This window comes from Phascolarctos cinereus, unplaced genomic scaffold, assembly GCF_003287225.1.
Source record: "Phascolarctos cinereus isolate Bilbo 61053 unplaced genomic scaffold, phaCin_HiC Scaffold_9;HRSCAF=440, whole genome shotgun sequence".
NCBI classification, from domain to species: domain Eukaryota; kingdom Metazoa; phylum Chordata; class Mammalia; order Diprotodontia; family Phascolarctidae; genus Phascolarctos; species Phascolarctos cinereus.
This window is the reverse complement of record NW_027556402.1, coordinates 256,389,149-256,408,256: the sequence shown is the minus strand read 5'-3', so window position 1 is coordinate 256,408,256 and position 19,108 is coordinate 256,389,149. Positions and strand designations below refer to the sequence as shown.

General features: G+C 59.2%; 1 protein-coding gene across 4 annotated transcripts; it reads left to right on the top strand.

Moving 5' to 3' along the window:
* Positions 1 to 2,905: 2,905 nt before the first annotated feature.
* On the top strand, positions 2,906 to 18,887 carry LTBP3 (latent transforming growth factor beta binding protein 3). Of its 4 annotated transcripts, none has more exons than XM_078148411.1 (28): positions 2,906 to 3,776; positions 5,639 to 5,941; positions 6,745 to 6,947; positions 7,293 to 7,398; positions 7,546 to 7,638; positions 7,805 to 7,927; positions 8,263 to 8,421; positions 8,655 to 8,840; positions 9,276 to 9,292; positions 9,492 to 9,567; positions 9,760 to 9,858; positions 10,222 to 10,347; positions 10,642 to 10,773; positions 11,229 to 11,357; positions 11,558 to 11,680; positions 11,999 to 12,121; positions 12,212 to 12,334; positions 13,179 to 13,298; positions 13,537 to 13,665; positions 13,901 to 14,068; positions 14,933 to 15,016; positions 15,568 to 15,696; positions 16,258 to 16,395; positions 16,495 to 16,635; positions 17,102 to 17,335; positions 17,727 to 17,807; positions 18,070 to 18,201; positions 18,300 to 18,887. In XM_078148411.1, the coding sequence occupies exons 1-28, from the start codon at positions 3,470 to 3,472 to the stop codon at positions 18,449 to 18,451; spliced, it is 3,936 nt and encodes a 1,311-aa protein (XP_078004537.1). In that variant the 5' UTR covers positions 2,906 to 3,469; the 3' UTR covers positions 18,452 to 18,887. The 4 variants fall into 4 exon arrangements, with proteins under 4 accessions (XP_078004537.1, XP_078004538.1, XP_078004539.1 ...); XM_020968067.2 differs by having other exon boundaries at positions 2,907 to 3,776; positions 17,174 to 17,335; XM_078148412.1 differs by lacking the exon at positions 7,546 to 7,638.
* Positions 18,888 to 19,108: the final 221 nt, after the last annotated feature.

The following is a 19,108-nucleotide window of genomic DNA, read 5'->3' as shown; positions in this document are numbered from 1 at the left end:
AGGATGCCTTCAATTGGGTACGGGTTGCCCCTGAAATCTTTTGAGCCAGAAAGCCCTGCCTATTTGTCAATCTTACCAAGAGAAGAAACGATCCTGTGTTGGGGAACTTTCATCAAAGAGCATGTTGGAAGACTTAGGTGCCATTCAGTCTGAGACAAAGCTTTGGCACACACTCCTAATGACACCCCCCTCCCATATTTTCTCTCCCACTGTGGTTATTTGTGTCTATGTCTAATCCTGGTGATTACACCTATCATGGTAGAATGGAACCAACCTTGCACCTGGAGTCAGAGAGCCTAGGTTCAAATCCCAATTATACCACTTCCTGGTCTCTTTGGACCTCAGTTTCCCCTACTGTAAAAATGAGGACTGTATTGGGGGGAGAGGATCAGAGCCAGGGCCTGCCCTCCTATGACCCTGTCAGCTCCCTCCCAAGGGGACTTTATGGGCTGAGTGTTTCCTGCCTTTTCCATGGGTGGAAATAAAGCCTGCTTTGTACCAGATAAGTATTCCTTATTTTCAAAAGGGCTAACTGGGAACTGGGAACTGTGTACTGGGCGGGGTGGATAAAAAGCTACAGAGACACTGAAGGTCCCTGAGATCACATTTAGTCCATGTGAGCGCAGAACCAGGAGGCAAGTGGGAGAATTTTCCCTATTTGATGGATGAGGAAACTGAGTCCCAGAGAAGTTAAGTGATTTGTCCAGGTTCACAGAGCTAGTGAGTGTCAGAATCAGGATGGAATCCCAGGACTTCTGAGGCCACATCCAGATGCACCTCTCTCCACCAGCCACATGGCTAGCACAGAGTGCATGCTTTGTAAATGTTCGTTGAAATCCAGAAAAATCCATGATAGGTTTAAAAAAAAACCAGGAGGAGACCTGGATAGTTTTGTTATTACTTTTTAAAAGTTAGAATGAGTAACAGATCTGTGATTTTTTTCCAGGGTGGAACAGAGAAATCTTAGGGAGCTGTCTGAGCCCCAGACAAGTGCAATGACATATCCAGGGCCTAGCTTTAAATGTCAGAAGTGGGATCTGAACCCAGGCCTTCCTGTTTCCAAGGCCATTGCTATTCTATCACTCTTCCCATAACTGGTGTGGCGCTGGGCCTGGGGGCAGGAAGCCTCCTCTTCCTGTGTTGAAATCTGGCCTCAGACACTTACTGGCTGTGTGACCCTAAACAAGTCCCTTAACCCTGCTGAAAAGCAGTGTTTTCCTCATCCATAAAATGGGCCAGAGAAGAGAATGGCGAACCAGTACAGTATCTTTGCCAAGAAAACTCCCCAAGGGGTCACAGAGAGTCAGAAACGATTGAAAAACAATTCAGCGAATGACTTTTAAATGAGATTGTATTAAAATAAAAAAATAAAATTCAATCAGACTAAGATACTTTACAAACGTTTTATAAGAATGAGCATCATCAGAAGATTTCCATTTCACCTCTTCTTTGTCTTAGGCTCTGTGTTTGTTATTTGAACGTTTCTGGGTGGTTACTAAGTGCATAATAAATACAAAATAATAAATGTTTGTTGAACCCAATTTGCAGGCAGCAAACTCCCCCAGCTGGAGCAGCCTTCTGCTCAGATGCATTTCCCATAATCAGGGGCCTCGGCAGGGCCCTACTCAGCCATGTGGACAATGCCACGGTCTGAACAGGCCATTGCCTGCTTACCTCCCCCTCTCAGCCGCTGATGCTGAGCCAAGGCTGGAGGAGCTGAGCCCAGGAGCCTGGACCTTCCACAAAGCTCCGCGGGCCCTCCTCCAGAGAAGGCCCCTCCCCTTGGCCGTCCTGCCTGGACCCCAGGCCAGGGGCTTCTTACTTAATCCACTTATCAGACCCTGGTGGGGGGTTTGGGCTGGCGCTGCTGTTTCTCCACTTGGGGCATGTTGCCCCCCTCTCCCAAGCCCCAGAGTTGTTGTGCCTGCCTCCTCCCCATCCCCGGGTCTGACTCTGTTTGGCTCCCCATCTTCTCCTGGGCCATCCGACTGGGAAAGGGGCCAGGCCCTGAGCTCAGGCACTGGCTATTCCAGCCAGAACTGTCTGAGGCGGGGAGCCAGCCCCAGGCCAGACACCACCAGGATCTGGCCCAGGGGTCTGGGAGGTGGGCAACCTGGGTCCTTGGAAAGGTACAAGGGAAAGAGACTGAGGAGCCGTGGTCAGGGGGTTCAGCAGAGCCACACGTTTGAGGAAGGGATGGGGAGGGGGCAGCCGGAGGTGCGGAAGGAACCCACAGCTTCAGGTCGGGGGGCTGAGGCACTGCCATTTGGTTCTGTGCCTAGCCTGCTTGCAGAGTATTGGATTTGCTCCCTTTCCTGCCCTCTATCCCTAGGGGCTCTCTGGAGTGTGGGGCAGGTGGGAGATTGGAGGGAGGCTCTGATGGCCTTGGGGTTGTATGACTGTTAGCTGGAGCAAAATGGGGCCTTGTTGCTTTGAGATCCCTACCCTTGCCCCAGACTTCAGGCTGAGTGGGGGAGGAGCTGAGAGGACCCTCAGCCAACCTCCTCCTTTTACAAATAAGGAAACTGAGGCCCAGAACAGGGAACAGACTTTTTCCAGGCCCCCCAGCTAGCAGAGTCTGGGCTGGGACCCCCTGTTCGCGAGTGGAGTCAGGGCTTCTCTGCAGTCCAGCTGGGCCGAGGGAGAGGGGCAGGGCCCCAGCCCCCGCGGCGGTGGCCGCTGCAGCAGCATCTCCCTTCTGGCCCCTGCGCCCTGCCTGCCACATCACTCCCCTGCTCTGGGGGCGGTGGGCACAGAAGGCACCAGGGAGCTCCTGGCCAGGTGTGCGGCTGGTGGGCAAAGGCGCCCCAGACGTGCCCCCCTCTCTCTCCCCCGAAGGCGAGGGCGGGCTGTGACTCTCTAAAAAGCCAGCCAGCCGCCCTCCCCCTCTGGCCCCCAGCCAGCCTCCCAGCCCCCAGCGCCGCCTCCCCTGCTCTCTCCCCGCTTGCTCCAGCCACGGAAAACAACTCCTCATTTCTCCCTCCCTCCGGCCGTCCCTCCCTCCGTCGGCCGGGGTCCTGCCCAGCCCCACACTCCCTGGGTCCGTCGGGAGCTGGCGGGCCAGGAGGCAGCGCCGGGACGCCGGGAGGAGGCGGCAGGCAGGCCGGGATCGCAGGCTCCCGAGCTCGGGGCCGAGCCGGGCCGGGCGGCTCATCCCCACCCCTGCTTCTCCCCCAACTCCTGCCCCTGCCCCTGCCCCTGCTCCCAGCCCGCCCGCCCGCTGTGCGCTCCCTAGTCTGCCTCCGGCCGCCCCCGCTCCAGGCCTTCTGGGGTGCCGCAGGCCCCCCTCCATCAGGGACAGGAAGACTTGGGACAAGTTTCCTTCCACCCTGGTGCTTCTCACTCTCATCCCTCCGCCTTCCTTTTCCTTCCTTCCCTCCCTCCCTTTCTCTCGTCCTCTCTCTTCTCTCTCTTCGCTCCTTCCACCACCTCTGCCCTAGCTCCCTGGGGGCCCCTTACCCGGGACCCCATGCCCTGGGCCTGCAGTGCCCCCCTCCCTCTGCCTCCTGAGATGCCCCCCTCCGGGCTGTTGGCTCTCTTGCTGCTGGTGGGCCTGGGTGGAGGGGTGCTGGGGGGCCCGGCAGGGGAGCGGGGTGCTGGGGGCGGAGGGGCACTGGCAAGAGAGCGCTTCAAGGTGGTCTTTGCCCCCGTCATCTGCAAGAGAACTTGTCTGAAGGGTCAGTGCCGAGACAGCTGCCAGCAGGGCAGCAACATGACCCTCATCGGCGAGAATGGACACAGCACTGATACGCTCACCGGCTCCGGCTTCCGAGTGGGTGAGGCTGGGGCCGGGATCCCGGGGCTCCGGCAGGATTCGGGGAGGAGGGGCGCCTGCGCTGGCTAGTGGAGGGCAGGGATTCAATGGGGGCCAGGGTGCTTGGGAACGGGGACACCTGGGCTCTGGGGGAAGGAGGGAGGGGACACCTGGATTCCTGGGTTCTGGAAGACAGAGGGCAGGATGCCCGGGGCTTCCAGGGAGGATTCTGGGAGTGAGAGGAACAGCGTGGTGACTGGATGGGAGTGTCGACCAGCACTGAGGAGGGGACTCAGACTTGGTTGAGGGGGGAATTCTTCATTCCTTCTTTCCCGGGCAGCAGGCTAGCTTCTGTTCCCACCTCCTGCTGCCCCTGCTTCCGGTTCACTGTGTCTGTGGCCTTTCAGGTTTCCCGCCAGGCCTGCTGACCCCACACTTAGCCCCCTAGACCTGGTGTCCCTCCACCCCCTGAAAGCCCCAAGAAGTGAGAGCACAGGCCTACTCCCTGGGGGGGGGGGTGGCAAATTCTTGTCCTCAACTCCCTCTAATAATTATCCCCAGGGCCCTGGGTGGCAGGGAGGAGCCCCTTGTTAATTATGCCTCTGGGGGGTAATTAGTCAGACTGGGGCCCAGGGAGGTACCATCCAAACATCCCCCAGTCTTGGGAGCCCCAGGCATAGAGGGACAGACTGTGGTCCCTTATCCAGTGGTCCCCAAGAATTCCTATAGTCAGGTGCTCCTGTATGTGACAATATTGGTGCATCTGTGTGTGACTGTATGGAAGTGTATTTGTGTGTGTGTGTGTGTGTGTGTGTGTGTGTGTGCGCGTGAACAGGCATGAGTGTCTCTAGCTAGGCTCAGGGCCTTCCTGCCTATGCTGTTGTCTCTGTCTGTGCTGCCCACATCCCTCAGGCACGGTGCCCGGGGCCGCGGGTGGGCGGTGTCACTTGGAGGTCAAGCTCACCACCAGGAGTGACTCACTCAGAAGGGCAGGAAGGAGGCTCTCTCCCCTCACCCCCATTCAACAGGATGGATGGGCCAGGAAGGATGCTTTCTCCCAGGGGCTGGGGGCTTCCCAGCCTTAGCCCCAGCAGGAGGCCAAGCCCACAACAACCCGCCCCACCCTGCCCCTGGTATCTGAGAGGCAGCTGCCGGGTGAGGGAAAGGATGTCTCCGTGACAGGAGAGAGAGGGCAGAGAGAGGGGCTGAAGGCTGGGGGGAGCTGGGGGGTGATGGGGAGATGGCAAGCGGGGCCTACTGCTGAGGCAGCGGAGCCCAGAAGTCTTGGTTTGGCCCTGCCTGAGACGCTCGCTACCTGTGGGACCCTGGGCCAGGAATGTCCCAGTTTTCTCAGCTACAAAGTAAAGGGTTAGCTGATCTGTAAAGGTTGCTTGGCCTCAGAGGGCTCAGAGCTGGTCCTGTGCTTTGTCAGAACCGGAGCTTAGGAACCAGTAGCCTGGTGTCTGTATACCTGGGAGTGCATACCCACATGAGAGGCCATGCACTGGTCTGGGTGCTTGCTTCACAGCTCTGTGATCCTGGGCAGGCTTCACACACACACACACACACACACACACCCTCAGTTTTCCGCCTCTGTAACTTGAGGGAAGGAGTAGATTTTCTCTAAGGCCCCTCCCAGCTCCGAATCCTCAGACCCTACACCGGTGTATGTATGGGTGTATGTGCATACATGTGTGGCGGGGGAGGGGGGGGTGTCTGTGCCCAGACACCACCCCATGGAGACGGATGGGAGAGCTATCAGGGATTTCACAGTCCAGTTTGGGGAGGGGGTGAGGGAGAGTGGGGACTGGATTAGGACGTGGGAGGGACAGCCCACCCACTGTGACGCTTCCCCTCCCCACCCTGCCTCATCTTTCTTTGCAGTGGTGTGCCCTTTGCCCTGCATGAACGGGGGCCAGTGTTCATCTCGAAACCACTGTCTCTGCCCCCCGGACTTCACCGGCCGATTCTGCCAGGTGCCAGCAGGCAGCGCGGGGGCGGGCTTAGGCCGGGGTGGGGCTCTGAGTGGCCCCCCACCCCCTGCCCCTGAGGGGGAGCCGGTGGCCAGCAAGCATGCCATCTATGCAGTCCAGGTGATCGCAGACCCCCCTGGTGCAGGGGAGCAGCCCCCGGCCCAGCACGCAGCCTTCCTGGTGCCCCTGGGGCCTGGCCAGATCTCAGCCGAAGGTAGGAGAACTGAGGGAAGGAGGTGTAGAGGAGGAGGCTGGGCAGGAGGCACCCAGAGATGGAGAGACACCAATGGGGCCGGCGGTTGGGGAACGGAGAGACATAGGAGGATTGTGACCCAGAGAGAGACCCAGGCAGAGATCCAGGTAGCAGAAGCCTCCTCCACGTGTGGGCTCTGCTCCATTAGAAATCAAGTATGGGGGCAGCTAGGTGGTGCAGTGGATAGAGCACCAATCCTGGAGTCAGGAGGATCTGAGTTCAAATTCAGCCTCAGACACATAACACTTACTAGCTGTGTGACCCTGGGCAAGTCACTTAACCCCAATTGCCTAAAATTAAAACAAAAAAGTCAAGTATGGCCTCAGCTTGTCTATTTGTATCCCCAGCACTAGGCACACAGGAAGTGCTCAATACATGCTTTTCCATTCAGTCGTTCATCCTTAGGAATTACAGCTGGAAGAAACTGTAGAGATCTCGTTTTCCCCTTCATTTTACAGAGAAGGAAACTGAGGCTCAGAGAGGGAGAGGGGCTTGCCCCAGGTTGCACAGGCAGTGAGTATAACAGTGGAGTGAGAAAGAGATCTCAAGAGACAGAGAGACAGAGACAGGCCCCTGACCAGCTGTGCCCATCCTGGAAGCTGCCCTTCTCCTGGCAGCGGCGTCAGCCTTCTGTGGCTCTGGGACCTCCCAGAGGTATTAAGGCAGCCAGGAAGGAGGCTACTGGGGAAGAAATGGGGGGACAAGGAGGCTGGAGGCGGGCCTAGGCTATGAGGCACTGACCCGCTGTGCCCGTGCCCCCCCAGTGCAGGCACCTCCGCCCCTGGTGAATGTGAGAGTTCACCACCCCCCAGAGGCCTCCGTCCAAGTTCACCGCATCGAAGGGCTGAGCGCTGAGGGCCCTGCACCCCCCCAGCACCTCCTCCCCCACCCCAAGACCCCCCACCCCCGGCCCCCCACTCAGAAGCCCCTGGGCCGCTGCTTCCAGGACACGCTACCCAAGCAGGCTGTGAGTGACCCTCAGGGGCCCCTAGTCCCTCCCCCGGGGATCCCCCTTAGCCTTTCGGACCACCCCTTCCCCCCTTAGGCCCCCACACCGGCTGTTCCTCCCCTCCTCAGCACCCAGCCCTGGGCTGTCTCTGAGGGAGCGTAGGCAGTCTTGGGGTGGGGGAGTCAGCTTCTGACTAGCTGTTGTTCTTGGAGAAGTCCTTTCCCTTTCTATAAAATGAGGGGCTTAACATGATGCCCTCTGGCTCCTCCAGCTGGGATGGCCTAAGATCCTTGTGGGGTGGGCGGGGGAGCTGAGAGAACTGAGGCGTTGGGTCCCCCCTAACAGTCCTTCCTTGGACCACAGTGTGGCAGTAACCCACTTCCAGGGCTGACCAAGCAAGAAGATTGCTGTGGAAGTATCGGCACAGCTTGGGGTCAGAACAAATGTCACAAGTGTCCCCAGCTGCAGTGTGAGTCCCATGCCGGCCCCTCCCATTCCATGCATAGCTTGGCCTCCTGGACCCCTGCTCCTCTTCCCCAGCCCTCCCTCTCCTTCCCCTCCCAGCTGCCCCCCTCATCCCCACTCCCCAGTGACGGATCGCCATGCTCTCCCCCAGACACTGGCGTGCAGAAACCAGGCCCCGTGCGTGGGGAGCTGGGGGGTGACTGCCCCCAAGGTTACAAGAGGCTGAACAGCACCCACTGCCAGGGTATGGTGACCTTGGGGCTGGGAATGGCCAGCGATAGGCCAGACCATGGGCTGGAGGGTCCCTGGGCCACAGCAGTGTGGAGGTAGGAGGAGGGAGCCAAGACAGGCAGAGTTGGGAGGGCATCCTACCCTCTCTCTTCATCCATACTCTCCCTGTTTTCCCAAAGACATCAACGAGTGTGCTATGCCAGGCATGTGCCGTCACGGAGACTGCCTCAACAGCCCAGGCTCCTACAGATGTGTCTGTCCCCCTGGCCACAGCCTTGGCCCCTCTCGAACCCAGTGTCTGGGTAAGAGCCCCTGGGAAAAGGTCGGAGGCCATGTGGCGATCATATGGGTGTCAAAGGTCATAGTGTAATGTAGAAGGGGCAGCCTGGGGAAAATTCCAAGGTCAGGTGCAGAGAGAGGTCACAGGTCATAGGGGTCAGGTTGAGAATAATTCAAATCATATGGGGACAGATCAGAGAACACATATAGACTGAAGCAAGGTGAGAGGTCTCAGGTCCAGTTTACTACAGAGTCAGGGTCACCCAGGAGTATGAAGCTGGATTGCCTGGAGGTGATGAGGCAAGGGTGCCCAAGGTAGGCAGGGAATCTGTCCTGATTCTTCCTATCCTATGCTCAGCTGAGAAGCCAGAGGAGAAAAGTCTCTGTTTCCGCCTGGTCAGCCCTGACCTGCAGTGTCAGCACCCGCTTACCACCCACCTGACCCGCCAGATGTGCTGCTGCAGCGTGGGCAAGGCCTGGGGAGCCCGCTGCCAACGCTGCCCTGCTGACGGCACTGGTCAGCCACTGCCCTCCCTGCCCTGTTTGGGGCCTCCAGAGCACTGCAAGGGAGTGGGGAGGGCAGCTCTGTACCCAGGCACTGGGGTTGGGGGGGGGGAATCTATGGGAAGCCCCAAGGCACTGCCAGAGGACATGAGATCCTCTCAGCTCCTGGGCACTACTTCGGAGAGGTAGGAACCCCAGAGATGTCCAGGGAAAGTTCACTTCTATTTTCCCTACCCCTGCCCCCAGCTGCTTTCAAAGAGATTTGCCCAGCTGGAAAAGGTTACCACATCCTGACCTCCCACCAGACACTCACCATCCAAGGAGAAAGTGACTTCTCCCTGTTCCTGCACCCAGATGGGCCCCCCAAATCCCAGCAGCTCCCAGAGAGCCCCAGCCGGGCCCCGCTGCAGGAGGAGCTGGAGGAGGATAAAGGTAAGAGCTTAGCTCACCAGTCCTGGCAGCTGAATCAGACCCATGAGCAGAGGGCCAAAAGCACTGTCCTCCAAACACTCCCCCCTATCCTGTCCTAGGGACCCCAGGGGTAGAAGTGTCTGCTTGGGACTCTGGGCTCAACCTGTCTATCACCATGAACAATACCCCATCGGGACCCAGATCTCTCCCCACTCCCCAATCTTTCTCTGTGCCCCACCCTTCAACACCCTGGGCACCATGCTGGAGCGTGTGGAGAAGCCCTGACCACCTCCACCAGGACACTACCCGGGGCTCCTACCAAATTCCCTGTGTGTTTGTGAAACCTCCACTGGACATGACCTTAAGATACGTAAAACTTGAACCCAGTCCCTAACCCCAACTGTGTTTCAGACTCTCCAAAACCCGTCTTCTAAATGCTGGCTTTTTTTCTTCCAGGGGTGACCACGGACTCCGTGAGTATACAGGCCAGAGACTGGCCACTGCTCAGCTGGGGAGTCACAAAGGGAGGCAGAGAGCCCGAGGGCTCACCTGGGAGAGGGATGGGGATGATGAAGCAATGAAGTAGGAGAACGGTAGGCAGGGCCCAGGAGGCTGGCACTTAAGCACAAGGCTGCTTTGTCTCCCTCCACCTTCTCCCCACCCCATCCTCAGATGGACTCCGAGGAGCGCTCAGCTCAGCAGGGCCAATCCCCCGTCACCACGCTGCCGCCGGTGCGCCCCTACCCAGGTGAACCAGGGAAGGGGAAAGGGACACGGCAGGGAGGAAAAGCCTCACCAGCCAGGGGATGCAGGTGGGGGGGCCTGCTGGGGAGGAGGAGAGAGCTAGCCTCGTGTCCTGGAGGCCAATCCGCAGCAATGGCGCTTGAAGAAAGCTCCGCCACCCAAGTGAATCAGCCACGTACTGGGCTCTTTCTTCCAGAGCTGATTTCCCGCCCCACCCCGCCAGCTGTGCACAGAATCCCTCCCGATCTGCTCCCATCAAGGAGCGCCGTGGAGATCGCTCCAACCCAGGTCACAGGTAAGCTACTCATTCTGTCCAGGCGACCCCCAGCCTGGCATCCAGGGCCTGCTTCCGCTCGGACCACCGCCGCAGCCACATAGATTCAGTTCTTTTAAGTTCCGGCTTCTGGGGACACAAAGACAGAAAAAGACCCAGTCCCTGGCCCTCACGAGCTTCCATTCTAATAAGCGGAGACATCACAGCACGGGGAGTGGTCGCCAGAGAGAGGAGCTTTGATCCCGGGACCGGGAGTGGGGCCATGGGGAAGTTGTTCGACGCTCCGCTTGCCTGGGGCCTGCCTGGCCAGGCGAGGCCATCACCAAACCGGGCAGGGCCGCCTGGGGCCCCGGCTCCTCAGGGCTCCACTCTCACTCCTCACAGAAACTGACGAGTGTCGGGTGAACCGTAACATCTGCGGCCACGGAGAGTGCGTCCCTGGCCCCTCGGGCTACTCGTGCCAGTGCTATCCAGGCTACCGGCCCCATCCGCAGCAGATGTACTGCGTCGGTGAGTGGGAGCGCCCAGTGCCTGGCACCGCCCGGTGCCTGGCACCGCCGAGCATGCGCGCGGGGCCCACGGCAGGGAGGGGGCTGAGCCTCAGTGGGGACAAGGGGAACCTCGACCCCTGATGTCAGAGCTCAAGCGGGGCCCACGGCAGGAGGGGGCCGAGGATGGAGGGAGGGGGCTGACCCTCAGTGACGACAAGGGGCGCCTCGATCTGTAATGCCAGAGTTCACGCGGGGCCCACGGAGGTCAGGGACCCTCCTCGACCATTTATCTCCCTGTCTCGCCCTCCCACAGATGTGAACGAATGTGAGACTGAGCCCTGCGGAGTCGGGAAGGGCGTCTGCATGAACACGGGAGGCTCGTACAACTGTCACTGCAACCGGGGCTACCGGCTACAAGTCACCCCGAGCGGCCGCTCCTGCGTGGGTAAGGGCGAGGTTAGAGTGAGGCTCTGGGGGTGGGGCTTGGGGAAGTTGGGTGGGGCGTGGCCAATGGACAGCCGGGCTCCGGGGAGGAGCTTGTAGAGGGGTGGGGCGAGGCCAGGCCTCCGTGGGTGTGGCTAAGGAGCATTAGATTCCTTGGGGACGTGGGAGGAGGGACCAATAGGGCGGGACTTAGAGAAGAGTGGGTTCGGATGCAGGCCCGTGCTGTATCACAACCTGAGGAGGGGCGGGGCCTGTAGGGGCAACGCTATGGGGCGGGGATTAGGCAAATAAGAGGTCTGAGGGGCGGGGCCGCAGGCGGTTACGCTGCCTGGAGGGTAAGGTGTTAGTTCTGCCGAAGGGGCGGGACCTATGGAAGGACTGGCTCTCGTTGGGGCAGGCCCCTGAAGGGGCGGAGCCTGGAGCCCGGCCCCTGTCTTTTCCCCATCCCGGGCTCAGACCTCAATGAGTGCGTGAAGCCCCACCTGTGCGGGGACGGCGGCTTCTGCATCAACTTCCCCGGGAACTACAAGTGCAGCTGCTATCCAGGCTACCGGACCAAGCCGTCCCGGCAGCCGCTGTGCGAAGGTAGGCCCAGGACGGGGAGAGGGCCCGGTGGAGACTCCCACCACGGGGCGAGGACGGGCGGGGCGGGAGAGCCCAGAGCGCGCCGGGAGGGTTGAGAAGGCGGGCGGCCCCTCCCTCCCCGGCTCTTCTGTCGCGACATCCGTCCTCTCTTTAGTTCTGGGGGCCTGCAGGCCTAACCTGACCCTCCCTTCTGTCCGCAGACATCGATGAGTGCCGGGACCCCAGCTCGTGCCCAGACAGCAAATGCGAAAACAAACCTGGCAGCTTCAAGTGCATCGCGTGCCAACCTGGATACCGGAGTCAAGGGGGCGGGGCCTGTCGGGGTGAGGGGCAGAGGGGAAGGGAGGGATCAGGCGGAGGGCCGGGGGCGGGGAGAATCATCTGGGACACCTTCAGGGATGAGAATTCGGCCAGCGAGAAAATGCCTCACTGGCCAGGCTCCCTGGGCTCTGCCAGCCTGTATGTTCTTAGCGGGGAGGAAGGCAGGCCTGAGCCTTTTCGCCAGGACAAGAGATGGTCAGATCGTGCTGTACTGGACGGGCCGTACTGGGATGGGGACGCGGACGAAGGCCGGGCCCGGCCTACCTGCGCTCTGTTCCTCCCAGTTGTCCGGCCCCTCCAACAGCCCCTCTCCCCTCTAGACATGGACGAATGTGCCGAGGGCAACCCCTGCCAGCCAGGCTGGTGCGAGAACCTCCCCGGCTCGTACCGGTGCACGTGCGCCCAGGGCTATGCGCCGGCCCCAGACGCCCGCAGCTGCCTGGGTGAGTGCCCCTCAGGGTGGGGGCCCATCTAGGGCAGCCCCAGGTCTCCCCACTGGACACTGACCTTCACCCTCCTCCTCTTCCGGGAAGATGTGGACGAGTGCGAGGCCGGGAACGTGTGCGAGCACGGGGTCTGCACCAACACCCCCGGCTCCTTCCAGTGCCAGTGTCTCACGGGCTACCACCTGTCCCGGGACCGGAGCCGCTGCGAGGGTGAGTAAGGAAGGGAGGCCTGGCTCTAGCTGCTGAGAGCGCTGAGAAAGCCGGCCGGAGGGGCAGGCCTTCAGCTTGCCCGTCCATCAAATGAACTGGCCTAGGAGAAGCTCTAAAATCCCTCCCTGCTCTGACATTCTAGGTCCTAGGTTCTTTGTTCCATGAAGGAAGGACCTTCTCTGCTCTGATATCCCATGCTCTATCTTCTAAGGACCATCTATGCCTGACGTTCTGGGTTCTAAGGTCCCCCTAGGCCTTGACATTCTAGGTTCTAAGGACCCTCTCAATCTAGTCAATCTAGGTTTTCAAGTCCCTCCCAGATCTGATATTCTCTATCCAATGATGCCAGGGTATCCACAAGGACCTGTTTGCTAGGTCAACAAGTGGCCAACACTGCTGCCCCCTGGTGGCTGCCGCTGACTCTGCGTCCCCCAGACACCTGCAGGTCCTGTCCAGAACTCCACTTCAGCATTTTTGAAGCGTGGGCTGTGTTCAGAGCCCTGCTCCGGGTGCTGGGAGGAAAGGAATGGAGGTTACCAAGGCTAGCTAGCTAGAGGCCATCCTCTGTCCTCTTGGAGATCATAGGCTAGTAGCTTTGTGCTTTTCTTTTTTCCGTTTGCTTCTCCCTTTCAAGGCTGAAGGTCTGGGACAGTGACTAGACTGCCCCAGCAGGGGCCCTGAGAGTAGGGGACAGACCGAGGCCTGATTCCTGTCTCTCTTTAGAGATCAGACATGGACCTTATTAGCATATACTCCCAAGCTGAGTTCCTGTCTAGGCTTGGGAGAACCCCTGGGCTCCATGGGGAACACCTGAGTTCACTGGCTCTCTGGTTCCTGCCCCCAGACATTGACGAGTGTGACTTCCCAGCGGCCTGCATCGGAGGTGACTGCAGCAATACCAATGGCTCCTACCGATGCCTCTGTCCCCCAGGCCATCGGCTGGTGGGTGGCAGGAAGTGCCAAGGTACCCACCTAGTGGGAGGAAGCGGGGCATGGAGGAGCAGCTGGACAGCAGCCCTGCCACTTTATGGAATTCCCCAGTGCCCACACACTCCTGGTTGTTGGATTTTTGATCTCCCCCCAGAGACACCCCCCTCAGGACCCTGGAGATGCAGCTGAGGCTAGGGGGCATGGCCTTAGCCCAGGATGAAGGTGCTCTGGCCTCGGCCACTGGTACATCCCCTATCCTTGTCTTTATCCAGACATCGATGAGTGTAGCCAGGACCCAGGACTGTGCCTCCCCCACGGAGCCTGTGAGAACGTGCACGGCTCTTACGTGTGTGTCTGTGATGAGGGCTTCACTCCCACCCAGGACCAGCACGGCTGTGAGGGTGAGTGCCCACTCCTGCACCCAGGGGCCCCATGGCCCTTGCCTGCCTCCCCCGCCCAGGCTCCTGGCCTCTCTTTTTCCAGAAGGTTCCCTTTACCATGGATGCCTGAGTCTTCCCCCTTGTCTCAGAAGCAGAGCACCCCAAGCTTCTCATCCCTCCCTACTCCCCTTAGCCAGGCCCCCCCATAGGTGCCTGAGCTGCTGCTCTCTTCCCTGCCCCACACCCCCTGTTTCAGAGGCCGAGCAGCCACACAACAAGAAAGAATGCTACCTGAACTTCGATGACACCATCTTCTGTGACAGCGTCCTGGCCACCAATGTCACCCAGCAGGAGTGCTGTTGCTCGCTGGGCGCTGGCTGGGGGGACCACTGCGAGATCTACCCGTGCCCCGTCTACAGCTCAGGTCAGAGCTGGGGCCTGCTGTGAGATGGGGGAGGGGTGGAGCATGGGGAGCAGACACACAGGTAGGGGAGACCACGGACCCTTGAACCCTTGGGGACCTAGGGTCACAGGTTTTCCCTCTTCCCACCTCAGTTTCTTCCTCCGTTAAATGAGGCTTCAGGAGGCAGGATGATACTCTCTTCCTGGGAGACCTTGGGAAAGGCATTAGGCCTGTTTGCCCATTTGTAAGATGAGAGGTCTGTAGATGGTACCTCATCTAGAGGTAACTAGATGGCCTCTAAGCTCCGTACTAGTTCTAGAGGCAGCTAGGTGGCACTGCAGTGGAGAGAACACTGGGCCTGGAGTCAGGAAGACCTGAGTTCAAATATGGACTCAGATACTTACTTGCTGTGTGATTCTAGGCAAGTAACTTAACCTTTTAGCCTCAGTTTCCTAATCTGTAAAATGGGGACAATGACAGCACCTCCCTTACAGATGTTATAAGGACCAAATAAGATAACATGTACAGGGGCAGCTAGGTGGGGCAGTGGATAGAGCACTAGCCCTGAAGTCAGGAGGAGCTGAGTTCAAATCTGGCCTCAGACCAAACACTTGACACTTACTAGCTGTGTGACCCTGGGCAAGTCACTTAACCCCAATTGCCTAAAAACTAAAAAAAAAAAATTTAAAATAAAGATAACATGTACAACATTTTGCAAACCTTAAGGCACTATATAAATGTTAGTTGTACTTATTATTATTCTAGAAGACCCCAGGACTAGCTGATGGATCTCTAAAGTCCTGCCTAGATTTGAATGCTGGGTTGCTATGAGAGGAAGGGAAGGAACTATTCCTCACTGTCCCCTCTGTTCCTCTCACCCCCCAGCTGAATTTCATAGTCTCTGTCCAGATGGGAAAGGTTATATCCAAGAGAACAACATAATCAGCTATGGCATTCCAGCTCATCGGGGTAAGGAGCACTTCTCTGCCTCCCCCCATTCATTTAATAAGCATTTATGAAGTACCTACTGTATGCTTGACAAGCATTTATTAAGTGCTTCCTGTGTGCCAGGAAATGAATTCAGAATTGGAGGTACAAAAACAAAAACGAACCCACCTTTGCCCTCAGGGAGTTTTTATCATGAGGGGTTGGGCGGGGGAGGGCTCACCATGTCCACATATGATACAAAATATAAAGTAGATTTCAGGGTGCAGGGAGTGTTAACAACTGGGCAAATCAGGAAAGGCCTTCTGTGGGAAGTGGCAGCAGAGCTGTGCTTTGAAGGCAGCTAGGGATTCTATGAGGTAGAAGTGAGGAGGGAGGGCACTCCAGGCGCCAGGTACAGCCAGGGCAAACAGATGGGAGTCGGAGATGTGATGCCGTGGGTGAGCCAGGCACATTGAGAAGCTTGCAGCTCACAATGAATGGGGAACCGCTTTGGTTTCTCTGCTCTGGCTCTGGCTAAAAGGGGCAAAGCAGAGGGAGGGGCTTCCTGCTGAACCCTGCTGGCCCCCCTGCAGACATCGATGAGTGTGTGCTCTTTGGAGAGGAGATCTGCAAGGAAGGCAAGTGTGTCAACACTCAGCCAGGCTATGAGTGTTACTGCAAGCAAGGCTTCTACTATGACGGGAACCTGCTGGAGTGCGTGGGTGAGTGGGTGAGCGATGAGGGCACATCAGTGCTCCAGCTCCGGCTGGGGACCTCCAGGAATGGTGCCGCCGCTCCCTGCCCAGGCGGCCCATTTCTCTCGGGCCATCCACGTGTCCGGGTTCTGCCCTGGGGCCAAGCACACGAGCCCCCTCCCATCCAGCCCTTTGAATGTTTGCTGCCCACTTTGGACACGTAGCTAGGTCTCTGCCACAATGAGGTTCCTAGGGATGGGATGCGTTGTGCCACAGTGTCTGACCGGGGCAGAGATTAGAAGCCCATCAGGACACCTCAGCTTCTCCTCGTCTCTCGTCCTTACTGATTCTGGGCCTCGGTTTTCTCCTTCATGAAATGGGGATGTAACCCATGGCCTGCTCCCTCCAGAAGGGACATGAAGACTGGGAGGAGAGGAGGCAGAGGGTGACCCTTCACTCTCCAACTCTGCCCCCCTTGGGCGGGTGAGCGCCAAGGGCAGCGGCTGCCAGCAGGCCTGGGAGTGAGAGGCTCTGAGGCTTGGGGGAGGAAGGGGCAATGGGAGTCCACTCCTTTCCCTCCCCGCTCAGATGTCGATGAGTGTCTGGATGAATCCAAGTGCAGGAATGGCGTGTGTGAGAATACCCGAGGTGGCTACCGCTGCTCCTGTACCCCTCCCGCGGAGTACAGCCCTGCCCAGCGCCAGTGTCTGATCCCTGAAGAGACGGGTGAGGACTGGGACGGGGTCCTGGGGGCAAGAAAGGAAGGGGGAGCTGGGCTGGAGGCCGGAAGAGGAGGAGGTTAGGGGGTAACTATTCTGCTTGCAGATGTGGATGAATGTCAGGATCCCGGAGCCTGCCAGCATGGACGCTGCATTAACCTCCCCGGCTCTTTTCGCTGTGAGTGCCACCTGCCCTGGGTTCCAGGGCCCACTGGACGGGACTGTCAGCTCTTAGAGAGCCCAGCAGGTGAGGGCTGGGCATCGCTGTGCTTGGCTGTGTCTCCGTCCATCTCTGTCACTGTCTCTGCTTGTCCCAATTCCTTCATTCGCGTCCTGGATGCTAAGGAGTGTGTTATATGATGCTAGGACAAATCCAGAGCTCAGCCAGGCCCTCCCTCTGCCTTCGGGGAGCTCCCAGTCTAGGAAGGGGACAATTCAAAGTGAAACCTGCAAGAAAGGGGTGTGGACCCAAGAATTCTGGGAGATCCACAGGAAAGGGCAGTCACTGACATAGCAGGGGCATCGTGGAAGGCTTCTTGGAGGAGACAACATTTGCTTTTAATTAAATTCCAGATGTTAGAAACAGCTGAAGCAAAGGCCAGTGCAGATTAGGAGACAGTGTGGGGAGGGGCTGGTAATGTGAGTCAAGATCAGAAAGGCAGCCTGGTCCCTGGCTGAGGGGGGCCTTCACCAGCCCTTGTCTGTCTGCTCAGAAGGAAGAGAGAGCGGGGAAGACGGAAGGCCTCCCCAGAGGGTCAGCCTCTCTCTCCCTACTGCCCTTGCAGACAGGCCCCAGGAGCGGAGGGATGTGTGCTGGGGCCAGCGAGGGGAAGATGGCATGTGTGCGGGGCCCCTGGCTGGCCCTCTCCTGCCTTATGAGGACTGCTGCTGCCGTCAGGGCCGAGGCTGGGGGGCCCAGTGTCGTCCCTGCCCACCACGGGGGCCAGGTGAGCCAGAGGCAGGGTTGGGTATGGGGAAAATGGGAGCAGGAGGGAGCTGAGAGGAGGAAGGGGGGGGGTCCATGGCCTTGTTTAAAGAATAGAGTCAAGTGCCCCAGGTGAGGACCGCACTGGTGCCGGACAAATATCTGTGAAGGAGGGGAGGGAGAAAAGGGAGACTGGGTAGAAAGTCAGAGGCCTCGGGTTCAAATGCCACTGCTCCGATTGCTGATGGTGTGAGGGTGACCAAATCCCTGACCCTCTGGGACTCAGTTTCCTCCTCTGTAAAATGAGGAGGTGGTTGGCCTAGACAGCCTCGGAAGTCCTGTCCAGGCCATAGGTTAGCAGCCCTGGACCTCTAAACTCAGACCTCGACCCTCCCTTCCTCTCCCCTCCCCAGGACTTCAGTGTCTGAACTCCCAGAGCGAAAGTAACTCTTTTTGGGACGTGAGCCCCCTGTTCCTGAGGAAGCCCCACCGAGGTGAGTCGCCCCACCCCTGCCGCCCCAGTCCAGCTTCGGGGCTTGGGGTCCACAGAGAAGTGGACCCGGAGCCCCTCCGCAGGCATTTACGAGCCAGCTGTGTGAATAACCCTGGGGAAGTCACTTCACCGCTGTCAGTCTCAGTTTCCACATCTCTAAAATGGGGATAGTAATTCCGCCTACCTCACAGGGTGTGAAAAGCGCTTCGCAGCCCTATGTAAATGTTAGCTAGTATTATCATCGTCATCCCTCTCGGTCGCAGAAGAGGACAGCTCCGAGGAGGACTCGGACGAGTGCCGCTGCGTGAGCGGCCGCTGCGTGGCCCGCCCGGGGGGCGCGGTGTGCGAGTGTCCCGGCGGCTTCCAGCTGGACGCGTCCCGCACGCGCTGCGTGGGTGAGCCTGGGGGCCGAGCCTGGGGGGGCCGGGGCGGAGGCGGGGCCGGCGGCGGCTCCGCCCCCAGCCTGGTCCATTTCCTCGCCGTCTCGCCTCAGATATTGACGAGTGCCGCGAGCTGAACCAGCGGGGGCTGCTGTGCAAGAGCGAGCGCTGCGTCAACACGAGCGGCTCCTTCCGCTGCGCCTGCAAGGCCGGCTTCGTGCGCATCAGGCCGCACGGGGCGTGCGTGCCCCAGCGCCGCCGCTGAGCCCGGCGCCCGCCCGGCCCGTGTACAGAGCCCTGGAGAGCCGGACGAGGAGCAGCGAGCCGGGGGGAGGGCTGGGAAGGCTTCCCTCCTCGGAAGGGGGCTCCCGTGCGAGCTTCCCCCTCCTTGCTCTCAGAGGGCCGAGGCCGGCTACGAACCGCCTTCGGGGACCCTGCAGCTCTGAGGGACGTGCCAGGGTCCCAAGGGGACGTCATGCCTGGAGCTGCCCCAGTGGAGGGCTGTTTGACTGTGTGGACACGGCCTGGCTATAGACTGCCAGCTTGCTGGGGCAGGCACCTGCACCAGGCTCTTAGGAGATTGTATCTTAGTAACAGAAGCCGAGACACCTGCTCCCTACCAGTGGGTGTGACTGATTCTGCCCACCCACCGCGATGGTTATGGGAAGCCCGCAGAGATAAAGTTCGCCTGTTTACTCCTCCTTCAAGTTCTTGGTCTGGAAGAATAGGCCTGGCCCTCAGAGTCCCAATCTACCGCTTGTGGCGGGGTTAGTGGGAAGCAGGCTCTTCTTGGAAGATGGCCTGGGAGTGTCAACCCTGGGGGTCACATTCTTTCCAGAAGCTGGAAGAGGCAGCCCAGCCCTTCAGGGGCTCCCCCAGGAAGCAGCCCAGCCCTTCAGGCCCCCCGCCAGGAAAGCAGCCC

What these genes read in the sequence shown, in the direction of transcription:
- LTBP3 (XM_078148411.1), top strand. Translation starts at nt 3,470, where the DNA reads ATGCCCTGGGCCTGCAGTGCCCCCCTCCCTCTGCCTCCTGAGATGCCC. An exon ending in GGACCAGCACGGCTGTGAGG is followed by an intron (nt 13,666 to 13,900) that starts GTGAGTGCCCAC and finishes CCCCTGTTTCAG; the next exon opens with AGGCCGAGCAGCCACACAAC. An exon ending in CTGCCCACCACGGGGGCCAG is followed by an intron (nt 17,336 to 17,726) that starts GTGAGCCAGAGG and finishes TCCCCTCCCCAG; the next exon opens with GACTTCAGTGTCTGAACTCC.